General features: G+C 36.4%; 1 protein-coding gene across 1 annotated transcript; it reads right to left on the reverse strand.

Annotated features, from left to right (window-relative positions):
* Positions 1–4,158: 4,158 nt before the first annotated feature.
* Positions 4,159–21,835, reverse strand: LOC149410753 (queuine tRNA-ribosyltransferase accessory subunit 2). Its single transcript, XM_089647879.1, has 7 exons — positions 21,612–21,835; positions 19,756–20,024; positions 17,879–18,063; positions 14,704–14,873; positions 13,997–14,262; positions 9,537–9,662; positions 4,159–9,129 (listed from the first exon to the last, which is right to left on the reverse strand). The coding sequence occupies exons 1-7, from the start codon at positions 21,735–21,737 to the stop codon at positions 8,901–8,903; spliced, it is 1,371 nt and encodes a 456-aa protein (XP_089504005.1). The 5' UTR covers positions 21,738–21,835; the 3' UTR covers positions 4,159–8,900.
* Positions 21,836–23,823: the final 1,988 nt, after the last annotated feature.

Below are 23,823 nucleotides of genomic sequence, written 5' to 3' on the forward strand. Positions count from 1 at the left end.
CTCTGCATTCTAATTGGTGTAATCACGCTGAATTATTTTGAATTATAATTGCTGTTACCTGATTCCTTGAATTTTTTTTAGGACCAATACAATCTTTTCCATCATCATCTTTTCACATTTATTTATTTATCTAATAGCTGCAAAAACATTTTTGTAAGATACATGCACTTTTTATCATCAACGATAAAGTTATATTACATCAGCTGTACCTTTCTCGGAGGTTCTTCTGGCCGGATGTTTTTTGACTATTTAATTTTCCCTCAATTTTACTGTGAATTAGTAGGTGTGGTAGGTATTTGTATTTATCATTCCCCATTACATATAATCCCATCCACATATACAGATTTGTTGACCTGCGTGATTTGATTTTATAATTTATTTTGATCACATTATTGTGATCTGATTATCGTGAGATTTGATGATCATCTGGCCTGATGTCCATGTGATCTAATTATCGTGAGATTTGATGATCATCTGGTCTGATGTCCATGTGATCTGATTATCCTGAGATTTGATGATCATCCGGTCTAATGTCAATGAGATTTGATGACTGTGGTCTGAATATCGTATTACCTTTTCCATATATTAGATTTGATGACGTGCATGATATTCTACGTAATTTGATTACAATGTGATCTGATTATCCTGAGATTTGATGATCATCTGGTCTGATGTCCATGTGATCTGATTATCGTGAGATTTGATGATCATACGCTCATGAGATTTGATGACTGTGTGGTCTGATAATCATATGGTATAAAGACCATGAGATTTAATTATCTAGTTTGATGTCCTTAAGATTTGACAACCATGTGACCAAAGATATTAGAAGAACGAGATGTGCTATGCGCAGTTAGTACTGAGTGGAATTGTTTTGCCGAGTGTCGCCGATTTTGTTCACCAATACTACTGCACACCTTCGCTTGCGCTAAGGTATCCGCACTAATACATAGAACAGATTTCTGTGCGTACACGTCCCGATACCGTTCAAAGTACCCTAATTAGGTAGTACTCCGGCTACGGTCCGGCGGCCAACATAGCATATCTCGTTCTTCTAATATCTTTGCATGTGACAGATGATCATGTGATCTAATGACTGTGAGATTTGATGATTATGTGGTCTGATAACCATAATATTTAATGATTATCATGATATTCAATGACTGCGGTCTGATTTCCATGAGATTTGGTGATTATATTATGGTATATTGTTTATGAGACATGATGACCATGTTGTCTGATAATCACGGGATCGAATGACCATATTGTGATCTGATGACAATATGGCTTTAAGCACTCTCAAACAACAAAGATAATGGCATTAATTGAATGTATGGGTGTTTTCTGTTTGGGTTTTGGTGTTGTGATGTATATTTATAAAATGGTTTTACAGCTATTATAAAGGACATAAATATGTAAATAAAATAATATAACTCAGTTTTCTATGTTCATTACTACACTGGGGTATTTAATCATCCTCTTGATAGCTTATCCGTAGGATAACATATATTTTCAATTTATTTATTGATAGAGTCCGAATTTATTATTTGATACTCGAACCAATGAATAATGATAAGTTAGCCGAGTTTTCTACCTATTGCAAGTATTTATTTGTTTATTTTTTTAATATATGTTATCCTACGGATAAGCTATCAAGAGGATGGTGAAATATCGTCTGGGAAATATTACCAATACTTTCTATATAAAGGGCTATACATCGATATCCAAGATGGCCACCGATCTTATTCAAACATATTTTCTTATACGCCGTGAACGTTTATTTGTAAACTCAAGTAATTTTCTGCAATAACATTGCAGCCAAATATGAAGACTATAATTTTTTCTTTCCGAATCTTCAGAAATAACATAATTTTTAAAATATTTTAATGCAAACTAAAATTACTGATATCGATATATACATTTTATTTGACAAATGGATTATAATTATTTATTATCATTACCTCGCTTTTTTTTCATTTTATATAAAAAATTATTCATAAAAGTTTCATAAATTTTTATCAAGTTGCGGCTGGAACTTTTGGTTTTATAGAGGTGCACATTTTAATTCTTCTATGGTTAACTCGTAGATTTGAATATAAAGCGTGGTGTTTTCTCTTTCTATAAGGGTGACACAACGATTTCTATGAGACCAAATGAGCTGTCATCAAAGGCGAACAAATCAGCCTGAGAGAATAGAGGCGCAGTCAGGATGTAGGCATTTATTTACGAAGGTGTTGGTAAAAAACTTATGATTTAATGTGTGGAGAGGTATTTAGTGATTTGAACCAAATTAAAAATATGTGCTGATTGTTTTTATTTTGTAATGATTATAACATTATTTACATATTATATAATTACCTATTACTGTGGTTAAAGTTCCAATTTATTTAAGAACCTAGCTAATTGTAACGTTTTATAATATATTGTATCTATGTTTGTGTGTCATTTAATATTATATACATATAAAGAAAAATGGATGGATTTTCTTTGGCTTTATGAAATTATTTTAAGGATTCAGAATAACCTATTATTGTTAATCTATCTAGATCAGGGCTCTTCAAGCTTTGACACGTGGTCTGCTTATTTCTAAGCCGCAAGCACTCTAGAGTCAGCAATGTTATTTTCTTCGTGAGCTGTTGAGCTTTGAAATATTCATTTGATTGTCAAAAAATAAGATGAGACGCCATTTTGATTGTTAAAAAATTTTCCGGCCTACCTGGAGACCCCTGATAAAAAAGTTTTTTTTTCAATGCATATTATGATTTTTGAATCCATCTTATGCAAATCATGTTGTCAACATGGATTATTGAATTCATCTTGTGCAAATCATGTTGTCAACATGGATTTTTGAATCCATCTTAAGCAAATCATGCTTTCAACATGGATTTTTGAATCCATCTTATGCACATCATGTTGTAAACATGGATTTTTGAATCCATCTTATGCAAATCAATGTCAACATGGATGATTGAATCCTTCCTATGCAAATCATGTTGTCAACATGGATTTTTGAATTCATCTTATGCAAATCAATGTCAACATGAATTTTTTAATCCATCTTATGCACATCATGTTGTCAACATGGATTTTTTAATCCATCTTATGCACATCATGTTGTCAAAATGGATATTTGAATCCAACTTATGCAAATCAATGTCAACATGGATGATTGAATCCTTCCTATGCAAATCATGTTGTCAACATGGATTTTTGAATTCATCTTATGCAAATCAATGTCAACATGGATTTTTTAATCCATCTTATGCACATCATGTTGTCAACATGGATTTTCGAATCCAACTTATGCAAATCATGTTGTCAACGTGGATTTTTTAATCCATCTTATGCACGTCATGTTGTCAACATGGATTTTCGAATCCAACTTATGCAAATCATGTTGTCAACATGGATTTTTGAATCGACCTTATGGAAGTCACATTGTCAACTTTTCAATGCGTATTGTGTGTATCATGTTGTCAACATGGATTTTTCAATGCTAATAATGATGACAACATGAATAATTTTACGCTTATTATGCAGATTTTGATGTCAACATGGGTTTATCAATTTGTATTGTGCATATCATATTGTAAACATGGATTTCTCAATCTGTATTATGCAAATTATGTCATGGATTTTTCATTCAATACGTATTGCATAGACCATGTTATCAATATGGATTATCCAATACGTACTATGCAGATCATGTTATCAATATGGATTATCCAATACGTACTATGCAGATCATGTTGTCAACATCGATTTTTCAATCCTTATTGTGCATATCATGTGGTCACCTCACCTCAGATTTTCAATGCAGATGATGATGTCAACATAGATTTTTCCATGCGTATTACGCAGATCATGTTATCAACATAGATTTTCAATGCAGATGGTGATGTCAACATAGATTTTTCCATGCGTATTACGCAGATCATGTTATCAACATAGATTTTCAATGCAGATATTGATGTTAACATAGATTTTTCCATGCATATTACGCAGATCATGTTATCAACATAGATTTTCAATGCAGATCATGATGGCAACGTGGATTTTTGTGTGTATTGTTCAGATCATAAAATAATATTTGGCTAATTTATATAGCGCCGTTTTCGTGAGAAATCACCTCAAGGGCGCTGTAATTGTTTTATGTTATCAATATAGATTTTCAAAGCAGTTCATGATGTCAACATGGATTTTTATGCGTATTATTCAGATCACAACATGGATTTTTCCATGCGTATTACACAGATCATGTTATCAACATAGATTTTAAATTCAGTTCACGATGTCAACATGAATTTTTTTGCGTATTATTGAGATCACAACATGGTTTTTCCATGCGTATTACGCAGATCATGTTATCATCATAGATTTCAATCCATATTATATTGTCAACATGGATTTTTCAATTTTTATATATGGGCGCTACCGGAGTTGGGTTGTTTAGTTAAATGTACCCCGTTTACTTACTATGAAGAATTAAATGTTTAAGGTTAATATCAAATTTAGACGTAAAAAAACAATGAAAACACCAAATTATTATCTATCGTCGTATAATGTAAAAATTCAATGTATTAAGGTAGTTAAATGTATTTTTTTCTATATAAATTTGATACAAGCGTTTTCTGTGTAAAATTACCTAATATTTAATCACTAATATCAGAGTCTACTTAATAAAATTTAAATAATTATATTTAACAGTAATGTTAATTTAAATAATTACATTTAACGGTAATGTTATTATACACACGGTGTAAATCTGCAGAAGACGTGATAATATTATTGTATTTTAGGTGGCCACTAAGCGTAATGTTCAACGCATTTGACGATTTTGATGTCCCAAAGATGCGAGATCAAATGTAAATCACACGGATCGTTTCACTTCATAAGTCGTTAGCTGCAAAATCAAATTCTTCGACTAACTTTGAGTTGGTTTTTCATAGAAATAAATTTATAATTCATACTTTTTTATTTTTAATCTGAATGTTGTGATGTTGAATTTTAATTTTGTGATTTTTACGGCCGTTCTTCCCAATCCTACTAATCAACTGCTGAGCCGAAATTTTGGCTCAACACTGCTCAAACGCACAACTATGCTCTTTCCAACGGAAAAGTGACAACTGAGTGATCAACCAATTTAAGGAAGCCAAACTACTGGATTAAGCTTGCCTCAGTAAATGACTACTTATAAAAAGTGTCAACAGAGTGAAACATATTTGCGAGGCCAAGGCACGGTGGCATTAAAGTCAAGCTAATACTTTATTTTTAACATATTTCATATGCTTAAATATTAAATATCGGTTTACGTATTACAGTACTTAAAAAAATATATGCATTAATAATAAATACAATAATTAATTCTTCAATGTTAATTTAGCATTGAAAGTTTTAACTTTGATGTCATTTTATTGTCTATGAAAGTGGGCATGGCCACTTAAGATAATCAACAGTAAAAATGTTTGGAAACAGGCGAATCGAATGTTACTGAATAAATCACTTGGCTGATCGGACCCTGAGATTGATCGTTCGAAATGTTGGGAACAACGGCCATTAGTTTTCTTTAGTAGTGGGTCTGAAAAACTCAATTTTGAAGTTCAAAAACATTGCTGAGTTATTGTGTTTTGTAATTTCGCAATTTTAAACATTGTAGACTTCATACTTTTTATTTTGCATTTTGCTCAAATCACAGCAGTTTTCATAAAATTTTACATTTTTATTTCTCATCAAACTTATTTTATTTTCACACCACAAAAACGCTTGAAATCGATAATTCTACATACACTATTCAAACAAATCATTTTTACACAGTTGACACCATAATTTCAACCAAAGAGTAACTATATATAGTAATACCATAGGACGGTCTATATTCTAATTACCGGTTAAGCTGTTTTGCCTTGCGACGGCATTATTATTATTGTTGATACTGAGACGGCTTGCATAGCTCTAATAAGTACTTGGATCATATTATGTGCGGAGACGGTTAACATATAGTTCCAGTGAGTCATAGGCCCACTTAGGCCCGCAATTAGGTCATAGGGCCATTGTGTTACCTCCTATTTTACCTCTTGCCTTTAAAAATAACCAGGTCCCTCTTATAAAGTTCACCAGGAAAGTCATGGGATATAAGGCTATGTCTTCTGGTTCCAAATGTGTATTTTCAGGTCTCATCTCTCTCGCTCCTCTCCCCCTTAGTTTCCTGAAAGCCCCATGAGGGAAGAGGACCTCTCTGCACTCCTTCCTCCTTGATTCTGTGATGGTCCCACAGCGGAAGAGTCCACTCTCCCTTGGTTCCCTGAAGGCCCAATGAGGGAAGAGTTCACGGAGGTGGCTTCATCGCTCCTCTCCACTTCTCCTTGGTTCCGTGAAGGTCCCACAACGGAAGAGTCCACTCCACCTTGGTTCCCTGAAAGCCCCGCGAGGGAGAGTTCACGGAGGTGGCCTCATTGCTCCTCTACACTCTTCCTTGGTTCTGTGAAGGCCCCACGAGGGAAGAGGGCCTCATCTCATATGGTAGCCTGTTAAGTTTTCTTCCATGTTTAACTTATTCCCTTTACAGTAGTCAGTTCACCGGGGTTTTTATTGGCTGTTTGGCCATGTCTCTTGGTCTCACAACAGTATTCAACTCCTGGTGTCTGGCCTTGTTCTAATTAAGGCAGTACATTTACAACATAGTTAAATGGATCTTTCTTCATCCTCCTTTCTACATTTCTTACAGCTATTATTAGTGTTTTCCACTCCGTCCCCTGAGGTGGCAGTATTCTGTTATTAATTCTTACAATAAAACAGTTTGACAATGTCTTCGGAAAGCAAAACAACTGTCATGTTTAATTTATAAAAGAGGATCAATAATAATAATAATTATGAATGGACTAATATTATATTCCTTATCACTATCAAAGTTATCTATTTATTGTTATCAAGTTTAATTTGTAGAACCTCACTTTTTTTTATTTTTTTATTATTTAATAAATAATTTTATTAAATATAAAAACGTAAAAATCAAAGTTATCATGTAATAATGTAGCCCCAGTCATGGGTCATTCTTTCAACAATTGCATTTAGAAGCGTCCAAAATCATAACCGTGGGGATGAATATTACCAAATCCACTACACATCCCGCATCCCGCACCGCCAGACTGGATCGCAACAGCAATCTAAAACATTGTTCTGAATTCGGTGGAATCAGCTAATCTAGGACATTGCTTTTGAATTCGGTGGCATCAGCAATCTAGGACATTGCACATTGCCCCTAAATTCGGTGGCATCAGAAAATCTAGGACATTGCTTCTGAATTCGGTGGCATCAGCAAATCTAGGACATTGCACATTGCCCCTGAATTCGGTGGCATCAGCAAATCTAGGACATTGCACATTGCTTCTGAATTCGGTGGCATCAGCAATATAGGACATTGCACATTGCCCCTAAATTCGGTGGCATCAGCAAATCTAGGACATTGCACATTGCCCCTAAATTCGGTGGCATCAGCAAATCTAGGACATTGCACATTGCCCCTGAATTCGGTGTCATCAGCAAATCTAGGACATTGCACATTGCTTCTGAATTCGGTGGCATCAGCAAATCTAGGACATTGCACATTGCCCCTGAATTCGGTGGCATCAGCAAATCTAGGACATTGCACATTGCTTCTGAATTCGGTGGCATCAGCAATATAGGACATTGCACATTGCCCCTAAATTCGGTGGCATCAGCAAATCTAGGACATTGCACATTGCCCCTGAATTCGGTGTCATCAGCAAATCTAGGACATTGCACATTGCTTCTGAATTCGGTGGCATCAGCAATATAGGACATTGCACATTGCCCCTAAATTCGGTGGCATCAGCAAATCTAGGACATTGCACATTGCCCCTGAATTCGGTGTCATCAGCAAATCTAGGACATTGCACATTGCTTCTGAATTCGGTGGCATCAGCAATCTAGGACATTGCACATTGCCCCTAAATTCGGTGGCATCAGAAAATCTAGGACATTGCACATTGCTTCTGAATTCGGTGGCATCAGCAATCTAGGACATTGAACATTGCCCCTAAATTCGGTGGCATCAGAAAATCTAGGACATTGCACATTGCTTCTGAATTCGGTGACATCAGCAACCTAGGATATTGTTGATTGCTCCTGAATTCGATGGGGTCAGTAATGCTGATTTAATTCATTGACTCCCACATAACCTTCACAGAGTTAACTTATTTTTTTAATATAATTTGTAGTATCCATAAATTCTTTTCGACAATTTTTAATTTTAGATTTAGGAATGTGTTGTTGCCAAAAATTGATGAATTTTTCCATGTCACTTATTTTGAAAATAATCTTGATATTGTGAATATTTATTTAGCAGGGTATGCTGGCATAGCATATTAGTGAGTTTAAGAAATGAGCGCATAGGTCAGTTTGTAATAATAATATATATACAATGTAAAAACTATTATTTTATTTTATCCTCTGTAGAGACATGTTGTAAATTTTTATTTATGTTTGGGAAATTTTTTTCAATAAAAAAATGATTTTATATGACGTCTTTTATTATTTTCATCAAGTTTTCCAGATCTACAAATTTACATAAGCAGGTGGGCAAAGAAAGAAAAGAATTACAAAAATAAATTACATGATTACCATGCAAGAGTCCCACTTCCAGAAGCCAAAAGGAATCAGATCTGGTCATTGAACATGGCTAATGCAATTTGAAGCGAAGTTTTGATTCTGAATGACGATACTTTGCTACTGAAGGTTGCTACTAAGAGTATCTATAACGTTCATCTCTGAGATGTCTAAAAGAGAAAAAACATTTTTTTTTTTTACTCTAGTAGCCCACATAAAATGGTAACATCTTCGATAAATTATTCATCTTTTTTCATAGTTTATGAAATTTAAATCTACGACGCCTCTTTTACTTGGGCAGGATTTTCCCCAACACCCTCTTGAGACAATCTTCTTCTTCTAGGTTTCTCTTTGGCTGGGCTTGTCTTTGGTTCTCTTAGCTTTTTAACTTCTTCGTGTTGACTGTGCTGCCTGTGCACTACTGCTCTCATGGCTGCCAACCCTTCTGTTGCCGCATTCTCTCTTATGCTCTTGAAAAACTCCATGTAGTGGTGTAGATTGTGTCTGTAACAATAATAAATTTAAAAAGTTCAAATAACAATTTACAACTGCTTTTCCGAATAAGTACTAGATTTTCTCTTGTTATCTTAGCAGTGGCGGTTAGCCCTAAGAAGCGGAGAAGCAACACACTCCCTGAATTTCTGCCAATCTAAAAATTCGTGGCCTCTTTTGGCCGTGAGAATCTAAAAACTTACCATCAGCAGCTAGGTTACAAATTTTCCTGAATTGGATTTTCGTGCCTCTGTAAATTGGCAATTTTTTGGATAGAAATGAACTGTTTACAAATGCCGATGAGTCAATTATATATTTTAAAATTATTTTATCGAAAAAAAATACAATTAGTCAAGATAGACCCAATGCTTTGTCAGCGCTGAGTTATTTCATTGTTAGTTATAGATAAATGTACTCACATCATGATGAGAACACTGGACAGGAGTTCTTTGGTCAGGAGGAGGTGGTTGATATACGCACGGGTGTATTTACTGCAGCACAAACAGCTGCACCCCTCCACTATTGGCCGGAAGTCTTCCACATATCTGCAATATTAACGCAAAACATATTTAGAAAAATTGCAACAATGCTAAAATACCATTTTAACAGTGCAATCTCAATCTACCGTTCCTCGATTAATCGTTTAAAGCACACAGTTTTCGTACTATTTTATTTTAGATCTTCCCGAAATCCAATCGAGCTGAAACATGGCAGATAGATTCGTTGTTGATGACAACGCATTCTACTAGCTTTTAGTGGTAATCACAAACTCACACGCGGACATATATGCATTTCTCTGAAATTGGACGACATTACAGCTGTTAGAATACGAAATAAATGTCAGTCTTAGCCAATCGAGATGTGGCGCAGTTAGCGTGGTACAGTCCCTTGGGAGGGAGGTTCAACCCTCAGTCAAACCGATGGTGCAAATATGTTGAAAATAGATGTGTTATAGTAAAAAAACAAATTTACAGGTTATTTATTTTTTAATATTTAACAAGCATGAATGTAACTAACTAACCATCACGCCGATTCACCGCAGGGGTAAGCAGAGAGGACGGACCACCAAACAACTCGGTCTTGGCACACACTTCTTGCCTCATTCACATTCATACATCGTCTTCTATTATTCTGACTCTTGACATGGCCCGACTCGAGTATCTGATTCACTTGATCGTGCCATCGATCTTCCTCGGGCGTCCCCGACTTCTGCTACCATTCGCATTTGCATCATATATCCTCCTTACACTCCTATCTTCGCTCATTCGCTCTACATGCCCAAACCATCTAAACTTTCCTTTCTTAATCTTACTCATTACGCTTACATCAGCCTTGCACTCTTTGCGGATCTCCACATTCCTCACACGATCAAACTGATTTTACCACACATACGCCTCGGGGATCTCATTTCAACAGCATTCAATCTACTTTCATCCTTTCTTTGCCAGTTCCATGCCTCACTTCAATACATGAAGGTAGGACCCAGCACTCCGTTGTGGACTGACTGCTAACTTCGCTTCTTTGGACAATTTTTTGTTAGCGCCAACTGCATTCAGTCCTCCATTAATGGAGTTACCTGCATTTACCTTTCTTTCAATATCTCTGTCAGCCTTTCCATTTCTCTAGAACATACTTCCTAAATACACAAACTCATCCACCTGCTCCAAAGAATTCCTCATTCACAACTATATTGCACACTGTTTTCGTACTCTCTCATTCAAACACCATTACTTTAGACTTGCTTACATTCATCATTAACCCATTACCTCCATGATTTTATTTTTTATTTTTATAAACTTGAATCATCATTATAACCCGATAGTATAGACTTAAAGGAGAGCCCAAAATCAGTTTTAGAATTTTCCGCCCGCCCACCCTCTCACCGGAGCGTCTAGAAAATTGATGCCTAAACGCAACGCTTGGAGGTAACCCCCCTAAGCAAAATTTACGTCAACTATGGGTAAAATGCAGTAAACTGTATGATTTATATTGATAATTTAAAATAAATAATTGCCATTATTTATGATTCAATGAAAATACAATTTATTAATGGAAAATATGCAAAATAACAAAAAATTCAATATTAGAAAAAACCTTCTAGAATGAGGAAAACTAACCAAATTATTTTCTAAGTGATACCGTTCGAAGCAGTCAAAATGAAGGGCGCGGTTGCAGGCCCGGCATCGATAGACTGCTGGATTTTTTTTAAATAGAGCACAACGAATTCGAGATTCACCACGATATATCAAATGAAATTCTTGCATACGACGCACACGATTCCCATCTTCTGCGTCATGGCCTTCTTCCTTCACACGAGAATCTCCGAATTCGGCATTGACCTGATTTGGAAAAGACAATAAAAGAGTACGGGTAACCTCCACACGGAATGCCTTCTGGGAAGGTTTTTTCTGTCGCCTAGTCATCTGGTTTCCCATATCATGCTTGTACTTCCTAAAGAAAGATAGCAACTTCCATCCATTTAAAAGAATGCTGCTCAGGCAAGATGCAAATAAAGGCCAGTACCACTTCTTTGACCGAATGTTGACCCGATAATTTTGTATACCACTATCGTGGAGGTCTACCCCACCCATTCCCAAATTATAATTTCGTGTTGGCACGCTGGGCAACCGATTTTTTTTGCATGCTTCCCTCAAAACTTTTCCTTTTTGGTCTTTCTTCAATTTCTGCCAACTCTGCACTTGACTTACTGGCTCCATTCGATCATAGTTCGTGGCCACTGTTACTTCACGGTTGTCCTAACCAACGGCATACGAGGATTTGGCTTTCTACGTCTACCACCGCATCAAATTCACCTGCTAGGTAAATGTTCGCTATGCGCAAGGGAAATAAAGAAGAAAATGTTACCTTTAGGCAATTACTTTCCTGTCTTCAATTTGCCTGAAGCTTCAAGGTTAGGGAAGCGAACTGGCTTACATATGCCAGTAGCGCACATTCTCTTATCCTTCAGGATACACATCAAATGGTGAGATGTGAAGAAATTATCCATAAATAACTCATGGCGTGCGGGGAACTCTATATATTCCATCATAGACAGTACGAAGGATAATCTTTGACCTAATACGGGGTCATATGTATCAGATGCTCAGGAATATGGCATTGCTTGGAAATAGGTAGCCTTCGGAGGAAGCAAGACACCAAATCTCGTAGCCAACTTTGATTGGCTTATTCTTAATGCACATCTTGCCATAATGTCGACCGAAATATGGCACCATTTGCTCGTCGATGGAAAGTTTGTGTGCAAAAACATCAAATACAAATAAAGATGGAACGTTAGTCATTATCATACTTTAGCCATTCTGTTGGTTATATCTAGATTGTTGTTATCGCAAAAATGTATATAGCACTTTATAAGCTCGAAATGTGGACGTTGGTTCCTTTTTTGATGACGCTTACACCCAAGGTAGGGTCAGACGAATAATAATCTGTGGTAGATGGCAATGTATTGTAGCCGGTCAACACAGAAACCAAGAAAACGCTTCATCTTACTGGAATTCGGTATTGGTTTTAAATCGAGCGTATTTGATCATCCTCTCAAGAATAAACTGAATCACTTCGTCATCAAAGAATAATGAAAACACTTGAAAAGCATTATAAGACTTCAGCTTTTCGTACATATCTTTATGCACCACATTCAGCGGTTCAGGAACGCAACAGTTTACTGTAGTTTTAATTTTTTGGCTGGTGGTGCATTTGAAATAGATATTCGCAAGGTATTACGACTCGCACCAGAGGATGTCGAAGGCTGATTCCAGTCAAGTCGTGATATGCCATCAAATCATCGTCAATCAGCTCTTCGTCCGTCTGTTCATCAACATTCTCTGTTTAAAAATATCCGAAAACTGCAGACTAACTATTATTTTTAATAAAAATCACCCGTAAAAACACAACAAAACCGTATTATTTGAAAGCAAGCTAACCAAAAACATATGAAAACACTGTGACAGCTAACCTCCAAACGTTGCGCGCAGGCATCACCTAATTTCAGTGACATCCAGCGGTCATCTTATGCATATAATACTATGTTGAAACAGTGTTGTCGACTATTTCATCTTTTGATAACAATATGTGATTCACACATGTTTTATTTTTTTCCGTTTTAATTTTTTAAATTTTTTTTCAAAATGGGTCTATTTTCAGAGCTTTAGTAAAAAAAATATTAAAAATAGAATAATTAATAAAATTCATTAAATTATGTTAATTATTGAAAGCTAACATACCGATCTGTAAATGCTGCATAACAACTTTGTGGGATTTAGCTTTATTCACAGTGAAACAAAATCATACTTTTCATCTATTTTTTTGATGCCTATAGACATTGTCATGGAGGTAATGGGTTAACTCATTCTTCACGCATACTTGGTTCATCCTAGACACGAGAGACTGTAGATCATCCATACTATTAGCAATCAGCACCGCATCATTTTTCTATATTCCCGCATTCATAGTTTAATTCCATAGGACCCTTCAAAAACAATGGATAGAGATTTCACCGTACGTATTAATAATTGTATTTGGATACGGTGAAACTGTCTCAATAAGTTGTTAAATATGTATCAGGAGAATATAAGATGAGAAATTTGAAGGAAGAAGAAATCAGGCATGTCCCAGGATGACATTGCATTTATCAAAAGTTAAAATTATAGAAGATGATAAGCGACTGAAGCATATCATCTTCTATTATTTTATCATCATCAAATCATATCCATCATCAGGGCAAATGTGTAATTACAATGTGCAATGCTGTCCGAAACGTTGGCTAAAGAAGGAGGTAGACAACACGGCATAATACCCCAAAAACAAATCACTATAATACTTTTGGCCGTGAAAATCTCAAATCAGTAATAATTCATACTCTTACCGTGATTCGCTCAAATCGATTTCATAACATCTCTTATCACCCGGATCCGCCATTTTGTTTTCTTCCTCCAATTTTTCTTCAGTGTTGCCATCATTGAAATGTTTATTGTCTACGTGGAATGAGAATGAGAGGCCGCATCCCCTCTCAGTGGCCTGATACGGCAAAGTGGAATCGAAAAGGTCCCACCCCAAAGCGACTAAGTCTAATATTGCCACGGCGTTCCAACAGCCTTGGATTAGACGCAGTTTGTCTTGCGGGAGGCGGGCCTGAAATAATTTAAAAATATTTAACAAAAAACATAAAAAAATTTTCTACAAATATTCCTGATAATAATAGTAAAAACATTTTCATAAAATTTGTCAACAGACACTTCAAATAATGATCCTTGTTAACCACTGATTTGCTGATGATCAAATATTGATAACACTTATTCTTGACTATCGATTAAACAACCCAACTAAGCCCCAGTAGTTTGAAATCACATTTGGTGTCAGTTGACCACCAATTTTTGGCCTGTTTTGGCATTCAATCAAATTTTGGTTAGCCATCAAGAATAATGGTCATGCTGTTAGGTTGACAGCTAATCATAATTTGCAAAATATGCAATTTTAAACACTGGAACGGGCCGAGAAAGAAACGGAGACGGTTGGTGCTTGAAGATCCTGGCTATTCAAATGTAGTTAATAAACAAAGCCTAATCCACTCACCGTAACTCCTTCCACAATGGTTCTGATGCTGTCAATGTCCCTGTCTTCAATCGAGGGACCATTAGTTTCAATCCCATCCAAAATAAACCCACCAATTTCGTCCTTGTTTTCCAACAATATGTCCAGGCATCTAGTTCTTTGGTCCAAGCTGTGGCCACCTTCGATCACACCTAGAAAGCAAAACAAATAAATTAAAATAATTCTGAAAGTACCCATAAGAAAGAAATTTTTAAAAACTTGAATGTTTTCAGTATTATTATAAGACGACACCAAGAATGAGGGCCAATAAGATGTTCCAGCGGAAGCGATCCAGCGGAAGCGATCCAGCGTCAGACTGAGAGAGGTGGGTGAACTGCATGGAAGAGGATTGGAACAGGATGGGAAGGACTGAGGACTGCCTGGAGGTGAATGACATATGCGTATATGTGCCAGCCAAACCCCACCTCGGGATGCATACTTGTAAATACCAGACGCGTTATCCATTCGAGATATTTCGGTAGCACTTGGTAAATGCTCGACATCTCGTGATGATAGGTCAGCTATTTACCGTGTTCAAAGGTCGTGCATTGTTTTCAATGGGAAAAGTAAATTAAAAAAAAAATGCAAGTACATTAAGATTGAATGCCTATTTCAATATAAATAGATAGTAATTTGGGGATCTGGTGAGGAGGCACGAAATGAAAGACGTGTCGTGAAGGTCACAATGTTTTATTGGTGAGTCAGTTTGCCTTGATGTGAGTTGACATAGGACTGACGTTGTATTCTCCGGATGCTGGCTGTGATGGCTGGTCAAGCGCGGGTCAGTGAGTCGACGCCGGGCGCTGGTGACCGGACTCGTTGACTGTCAGGCACTGGCGATCTTGGCAATCAGTACTCCAGTGCTGACGGGAAGGCCGAAGGTGCGGTGGACCTTGTAGGCGGTTGAGCGGGAGCTGCGTAGACCAGTGAGGATGCTGCGTGTCCTCGTGGTGGTCATGGTGCGTGGATGAAGCGCTGGTCAGAGGCGCTGGAACCAGGGCGCTGTAATCCGTTGTAGCGCTGGCCAGGGAAGGTGGCCGGGGCCAAGGCGCTATAATGATGTCCCGATGGAGTCCATGAGCAGAGCCGGGAATATTGTCGTCCTAACGCGCGGGTAAGAGGAGCGCGGGTGATCACTCGTTGAGCCTTGTTAACTGACGGCTGGATGATGACTGACTGACGAGAATCCTTCATGCTGTCGCTTTTATAAGGTGAAGAACTTCTCGAACATTTTGGTTGCTATGTAGATATTGCCAAACTAAAATTAAAAAATAAAAAAACATCCAAGAAGCTTGTTTGGAAAAAGCCGAAACTTCTAGAATGCCGTTCGAATCAAGTAGTGGCGTACCACTACAGGAATAAGGTTTCTAAATGATTTTTTTCCAAATTAATCACTTATTTTCGTCAATTGACTGCAGGTACTTACGTATTAAGCGAGCAATGTTTGTTTGTCTGTATCCAATACTACGTATATATTTATGAACCGAAGAACGAGCTGAAACTCAAATTATGGAAAAGGAACGAAGCAACCGCAAGCGGTATTTCACGCGGTTACTTCATTTCTTTCCCATAATTCGTGGTGCGCTTTGGTTCGCAAATGTATTAGATATTTGTCATTAGATATTATATATATTTTTGGGGATCTGGTAATGAGACAATGAAAGATGATGATTGTGTTGTGTCACAGTGTTTATTTCGAGTCAGTTGAGTTGCGCAGTTGGGAGATGACTGGGACCAATGAGGATGATACCAGGTGTAAACGGCGATGACGGTGATGGTGTGGTCGAGTCGTGGGTCAGTGAGTCGATACCGCGTTGGTGGAGACCGGACTCGTGGAGGTGTTCAGCACTGGTGAAGACGTGGAGTCTTTCGGGTACTCCAGTGTGAACTAGGTAGCCGAAGGTGCGATGGACCTGGTCGGCAGATGAGAGCGAGATGCAGGCCGGCGACGATGTCGCGGAGCCGAGGCGCAGACCAGCGAAGTGGTAGCAGGAATAATAGCCGGGGCCAGGGCGCTGATGTGATCCCGAAGAGTCCATAATAAATTACGGATGGCAGAGTCGGGTGTATGTGATGGTCCTGTAGAGGCATGGTGAAGAAAGAGCGGGACGCGACGCGGGGGAAACCGGCAGTTGGTGTCAGCCGCTTCGGTATGCAGCAAGCAGTAGCGGCGCTCGCATTGTTGGTCACTCGTAAAACTGCTAATTAATGACAGACTGAATACATCTCGGCGCGCCTCATTATATAGCTGCCCGGGTGCATTTGAGAACATTTCAAATCTTGTAGGTAGGAACGCAGAACGCTCGCATTGCGTCTAGAGTGTTCCCGCCTCAATGCGTTTTGCATTGGCGAGCGGTCTGGAATATTCTCGTAGCGTCGCTACATATCTATTATTCATTACATACAATGCACGGCCTTTGAACTTCAAAACTGATTAAGAGAGAGGTAAATAACTGACATGTCGTCACGAGACGTCGGACATTTACCGAGCGCTGGCGAAATATCCCGAATGGATAATGGGTCTGGTATTTGCGAGTATGCCCCGGGATGCAGGCCCCAAAGCTAAGAATAAGGCTTGTTGATGCAATACACTACTTAATGGGGGGAAATCAGAAAAAGCACCAACAGGAAGTCAACGGTAGAGACGGAGCCATGATTTTAAAAGATGTGGAGGAATAAAATGGAAGACTGGAAGGCCAGGAAGAAATAATAAGTGGAATAACTTATTTAGTAAAAATGACAGAAGATGATATCGTCGAATTAGCTCAATGATCAGAAAATGATGCTCAATGATTCTGAAACACAACCCCGGCAAGGCAGAAGTCCTGGGATCAATTCCCAGAAGCAACCGAATCTTTTTCTGTTTCAAAATGTTTATTTGACAATGGTTAATATTGTCTTCACTGATTTACGCAAAGTGTTTTACCCAGCAAAGGCATTGTTGGATACTTAATTTAATTCTGCAGGGGCATGTTATCCATCCATAGAGGTTGCATGTAAAACTATATTTGACAGCAAATTTGACTGAAGGCTAACACGGGCCCAGAATGAAACAAAGACTGCAAAGTTCATGTTAAAGACAGTTTTATGGTCTGGAATTAATAGATGGTTTGATTGTGATCTCAGTTTTGGAAAATTGAAGTGAGAAGACTCTCACCAAGAATACTGCTGTTCTTGCTGAGGTACTGTGATTGCTGGTGGCGTTCCAGGCAGTGGTGGAACATGGTGGCGCTGCGGTCCATGGACTTGCTTAGGCGCTTCTTGGAGCTGGACGCGTCCGTGCAGCCGTCACACAGCGGAGCGTACATGTCCGGCTTGTAGGACTCTACGATGTCCATGTACCTGAGGGTTGGGTGTATCGATTGTAAGTGAATTTAAAAATCTTAACTCTAAGGCGGAAATCTTTTCTGAAGCAGGAAGGATTACTATGGTAATCAGTTTCAGTGCCGACAACCCGGGCATTTATTTAAGGTTGGTTCTGTACAGATGTTTTTTTTTTCATTACCCTCCTCACTAGACATAGTCTGTTCTGAGGCTGGTAATTAATAAAAATAGTAATAAAAATATAGTAATAAAAATATTGATTGCAATAAACTTTTTTAATAGAATTTTATTTTGTTTTTAATGTCACATTTTTCTTTTATTTGTGCTTGTTTAATATGAAGCAATAATTGATTAGATTCATTTGTATGTAGTATTTTTATAAATACATTATATTATTAGAATTATCATAAAATTATATATAATATAATATAATATATTTGCAGCACATTCCAGAGCATTATATTCAGTTTATCAGTTTACTGTTATATAATGCTTTAATTATTTTTTTGAATAGTTGTAAAAATCCAGCTGGGCGTAAAACCAAATAAAATAAAATTAGATTCTCTCAGTATCATATTGTTGATATGAACCCTGTCCAGTTACGAGTGATTCATTTTATAAACATTTGTTCAGTTTAGTTGTAGGTACATATATACATATATTAGTGATTATTGGTGTTGTGCGAGGATAAAATTGAATTATTGTAATTTACTTGTGTTCTTATATATCTGATATTTTTATTTTATTTAATATGTATTTTGTATTTTTTGTAAATATTTTTTGCCCACGGGTACTGGACCCTTACTTTGTTATTATAATTTTATGTTTAAGTGAAAACCTATCATTAGATATTATTTGTATTATTTATAAGTTGATTATTTAAGAATGTAAAAAATCTGTTGGTTTTCCCAAATAAATAAAATAAAAAAATAAAGAATCATCCCTGAAACATTGCTTAAAATGGCTTTACTCATGTTTGGTGACCAGATCTAAATACCCAGACACGCCATCTTCTTCAACACAAAACAAAACACAATGTAGTGAGTTCAAGCACAACAGCACAATCACAATATAACGAGTTCCACCGCGATACCTCGAGGTAATTATCACCACAACAAAACGAATGAGTACTTAAACGATATTAAGCACTTCAAATATAGTCAACTTCCTTCGTTTCAAAGATTATGCAATATAAAAGATATCTCTTCGGTTTTTGGAATCAGAAAATTTTCTTTCTGTTAAAATTCGTTTTCATAGTGTTAATTAAGGTTTTGTCTAGTGTTATTTTTTAATAGTGTTTTCGGTAGATAATAATGTTCTTGTCTGTTTATCCTCATCAGATTTTAGTTTAAATAATAAAATACAAATTTTTATAGATTAAAAATTCTAACGGTAAGTATCTCTCAAACTGATTTCGTAAGTTGTGAGAAGGCTGTAATTTCTGCTGATTAGACCTGTTAAAAACTCACGCCATTTGTTATAAATTACAGTAAGTAACTTGCAATGTTGTTTACATTGGTAATTTTGTCTTAAGTCACTTACGTAAGTGACTTATAAGAAATAACTTGGCGTGTTAAGTCAGTCTACAGATTGGAGGTGGACAACAATAAAATAGGATGTATTCATGTAATTGACCACAAGTAGGGCAGGAGAGTTATGTAACACCAATAACAAAGGAAAGAAAATGAGATGAGGTAATTGAGCACTTACATATCAGAATCTATCTCCATCTTTCCCATCCTTGTCCACAGCGGCATGACATACTTCTCCAGCTTGGTGGTGGGAGTGTGCAGAGTGGGGTCTTGCAGCACCATGAGGCTGGGGTGTTCCGCCAGCCCGCAGAGGGTGGCTAGACCCCCACCTTGCGCCGCGACCCCTGCCCGCATCTGCAGAGTGCTCAGCAGGGGCAGCTGAACCAGGTGGGGGGCTCGAGATATCAACTGGAGCACCTCGTGGGTTATGTGTGGGATGGAGCCACCCTGGAAATCACAAATATTGGAAGTAATTTAAAGTAGCATTTTTCGCGCCCCTATACTATTGTAATTAAAATTATGTTAAACTGAGATAACAGACATTGAACTATATACATCTCAAATATGTTTCGGACAATGACATTACAATACATCTATACATGTTATAGTATCAAAAAATTAACACAAAATGTGGCAAGTAACAAACACACTCTCACGTTTCCAGTAAATTCTTACTTCAAACGTTGTTCATGTATCGCAGGTGTGAATGAGATGATCCTGCGCTTACTCGCTAACACTATGACGAATATAGAACACTATATGAGACAATCTACTGCCAGTAGGCTGTCCTTCTTATGCTTATGTGTTCCTGTGTTCGCTATCTCACTCTAATGACGATTAAAATGGAAAAAATCGAAGCATTGCATTTATTAATAATAATAAGTAATTTCCACATATTTACGAATGAAATGCTATTCCTTGGCTTTTACTAGTGTTTGCCAAGTAATGAAAACACTTTCCGTTACACACGAGGGCACTCATTTACGAAATTTGGTTAGAGATAGCACAAAACCTCAATACAATATTGAAATAATCGAAAGCACAACCATATTGTTTTTCGCTTGCCATTTTTGAGTTATCTACGTGTCTATAGTTTTGTAATGTCATTGGTGAAGGTTTATTCTTTATTTTAGGAAGAAGTATTTTTTTCATATTATTTTATATAAGCAGTATTTTCCCACTATAATGATGTTAACATAAGGAATTTAAGTATTGTCAGGTGATTATCAGTTTATTCGTAACCTGAGAATGTTTGTCTATAAAAATTACCAAAAATACAATATAGTTATTTATAACTATTTGGAGTACGTAAATATATTTATTTTTCTCTACTCACAAACTCACAAAGTTAACAAAACATGTCATTTGAACTTAGATGAATTACTATAGTGAAGTTCAGTTACTGAGACAATGTAGGTAGTTTCGCTGAACTAGGTCCGTTGTTCATATAGCTATTTCATTTGTACAAATGGGTGAACCACCGCACTTTTAATGGGCACAGATTATGGAAATTACACTTCATGTTACATGTTTCAACTTAATTATTACAAGAAACAACAATTTACGTCAGGATAGATGCTAAAAGATGCATTATAATTCTACTTTTAATCAATCAAAGTTCAAAATGTTCCTTATAAAACAATCCCTTTGCCGCCATTTTGGACTTCTATTGAATGGAGTAACAATTGTGAAAGTTTAAATTCAATCTAAATACGCATAAATTACTTAACTAACCCAAACTAAGAACCTAATTTGTACATGTAAATAGTTGTTTCTTGTAGTAATTGCTCAAACAAACTAACTTCCATAATGTGTGCATAAAAGTGCGACGGTTAGAGAATAATTACCCTAAATAATTATTTGGATTAGTGTGAATATAACGTGTCTTGTATTGTTTTAATGACTGCATTTGAACGCTAAAAAGTATTTATATCGGGATTCATGGAGACATTTTACTGCCTTTATATTGTAGATCAATTGGCTTTCTTTTGCACAAAGCAATGCCACGATAAGGCCCGTGTAAACATGTTTTACCTTTGTGTAAAGCATCAAAGCCGGTGTTTGTATGGAAAGTTCAGGGAGGCGCGGGATGTCAGTAATGATTCCGGTTCGGCCGCAGCCCGCCGAGACCATTTTCTGGACAAATTTCATAGTTTTCATTAATTTTCTGACAATATAAATAAATAAGATCACGGGTCACAGAAGAACTTATTATTCAGTTTTGCTTTTTGTATTTTGTTGGTTATGTTTATTCACATTGACAGATTGACAGTTACCATAGATTCATAGATATAAAATCCATAGATAATGCGTATTAGCAATAAGAACCTAAAAAGGGACCCATAAATAAATCTAATATACCACTGACCTACCTGGACCTGGACAGAGCATTAGTGCAATTGAGTATGAATGGCATTGAAGCCAAATATAGGGTGAGAGGAAATTGCCTGTAAGATAGTCACCTTACTCTTGTAAGGTGGTTTGATAAACTAACTGGTAGAAACGTACCTACAAAGCAGTTGTGTTAAATTGTATTGTGACGCCTCTCATTGAAGGTTTCCACTATTAGCACAGCATTAAAGCTAATTAGTTTGCTTATCATCCGGCGTTGCATTATCAACGGTTACGAGTGGTAAATTTAAAAACAGTTGATTTGGTTTGTATTTGAATATTTATTTAGACATATGCAAATTTTTTCATACATTTAGTAGGAAAATATAAAAAAACCGGTTAAAATTACCAAGACTTGTGACTTCCTTCACGGCTTTTGACAGTTTATTAGTTATTATATTTTTTTTGTTTTATTATTGTTTTTTTTTTAGTTAAAAAAAATAATCCAGAATCCGTATCTCTCGCATCGGAGGTTATCAGGTTGCAGTCGTCAACAATAAAGTAGATCTCAAAATAATGAAGAATGATAAATAAATAGTTTTGTCGGTATAAAAACTGAATTCTTTTAAGAAAGGCATATAAATACAATATTGGACAGAATCACCGATACCATATTGTATTGTATTTATTTATTTATTGCATCTCACTATACACAAAACACTTTTTTTTCACATAAAAATCAACTTCACTAAGACTAAGCCTGTATCGAGGTTAACAATTTACATTTGATTGAAGCAAACATAAGAGTAATCACAAACATAAAGTAATTCTACATACAAACACAAAATATTTTAAAGTTAAAGAAAAAAATATGTATTATATGTGTTACCATATGGATAATTTGACAGTATATTGTAACAATATTTGAACCATAACTAATCATTAATCATTATTCAAGTATTAATCAGTATAAATGTTGTTTATTCTATCACTTTTATTCTTCTAGACACAAATAGACCTATGTACCCATATAACTTCTCCGCTTCTACTATTTTGTTTTGTTGAATCTTTTAAATTCAATTATATGCGTGAGGATTCATTTTTGCCATTATGTTTACATTCTTCTTTATTGTAGTGTTTACTCTGATACAAAATGGTTGTATTTTTTTTAAGAAAAGCCCACTAGGGCGTGTAATAAATAAATAAATAATTTTTATGATTATGGCAGGGGTGTTGGTTAATGTTGGTCAATAAATGGTTGCCGGGGTGGCGGTACCTATATATGCCTCCCAAATTTTAGTTTGATGACCAGATCTGAATCGCCATGTACTTCCCCACCTTAGTCTTCTTCATCTCCTTCAGCCTCACAGCATACCCAAATTTTAAGCGAAAATATTTAATAAAACACGACGTTTGAAATTGAGCATAAATCTCTTAACAAATGCTTTAGTTGCATTTAATGATACACCGTTTACTTTTTTATGCCTGTAACATATTAAATAACGGTACAAAATGTGTTTTAAACATAGACATATGAATATTAGTAGACCTGCCCTAAGTGATTAAAAGCGTATTATCCCCACTCCCCATACCGGTTCCATTGGAGCCGGCTGTGCTCGCGTATGGCCTCAAGTGAAATTTGAAAACGTGACGTCATCATTCTTGTGCGAACTATGGTCGAGGCATCATCGGTTCATTTTACGAAATAACACGGCAAAATGTTGACTTGTGATATGAAAACTTGTAAAAATAGATGTGAAAAAGAGAATAAACCGAATTGTCGTATTACATTCCATAAGTAAGCATTATTTTACTTTATTTTAAGCTTATTCACACCGTATTATATGGATCAGTTTTAGAAACATATACTATCACATCACAATGTAGCGATTCTCAAGTGTGCTCATCGTTGTTT

Source organism: Hesperophylax consimilis, chromosome 27 (assembly GCF_061612785.1).
Source record: "Hesperophylax consimilis isolate HC1 chromosome 27, BYU_Hcon_1.0, whole genome shotgun sequence".
Taxonomy (NCBI): domain Eukaryota; kingdom Metazoa; phylum Arthropoda; class Insecta; order Trichoptera; family Limnephilidae; genus Hesperophylax; species Hesperophylax consimilis.

What these genes read in the sequence shown, in the direction of transcription:
- LOC149410753 (XM_089647879.1), bottom strand. Translation starts at nt 21,737, where the DNA reads ATGAAAACTATGAAATTTGTCCAGAAAATGGTCTCGGCGGGCTGCGGC. An exon ending in ATGGAGATAGATTCTGATAT is followed by an intron (nt 18,064 to 19,755) that starts GTAAGTGCTCAA and finishes CCCAACCCTCAG; the next exon opens with GTACATGGACATCGTAGAGT. An exon ending in CCATTGTGGAAGGAGTTACG is followed by an intron (nt 14,263 to 14,703) that starts GTGAGTGGATTA and finishes AAATTATTTCAG; the next exon opens with GCCCGCCTCCCGCAAGACAA.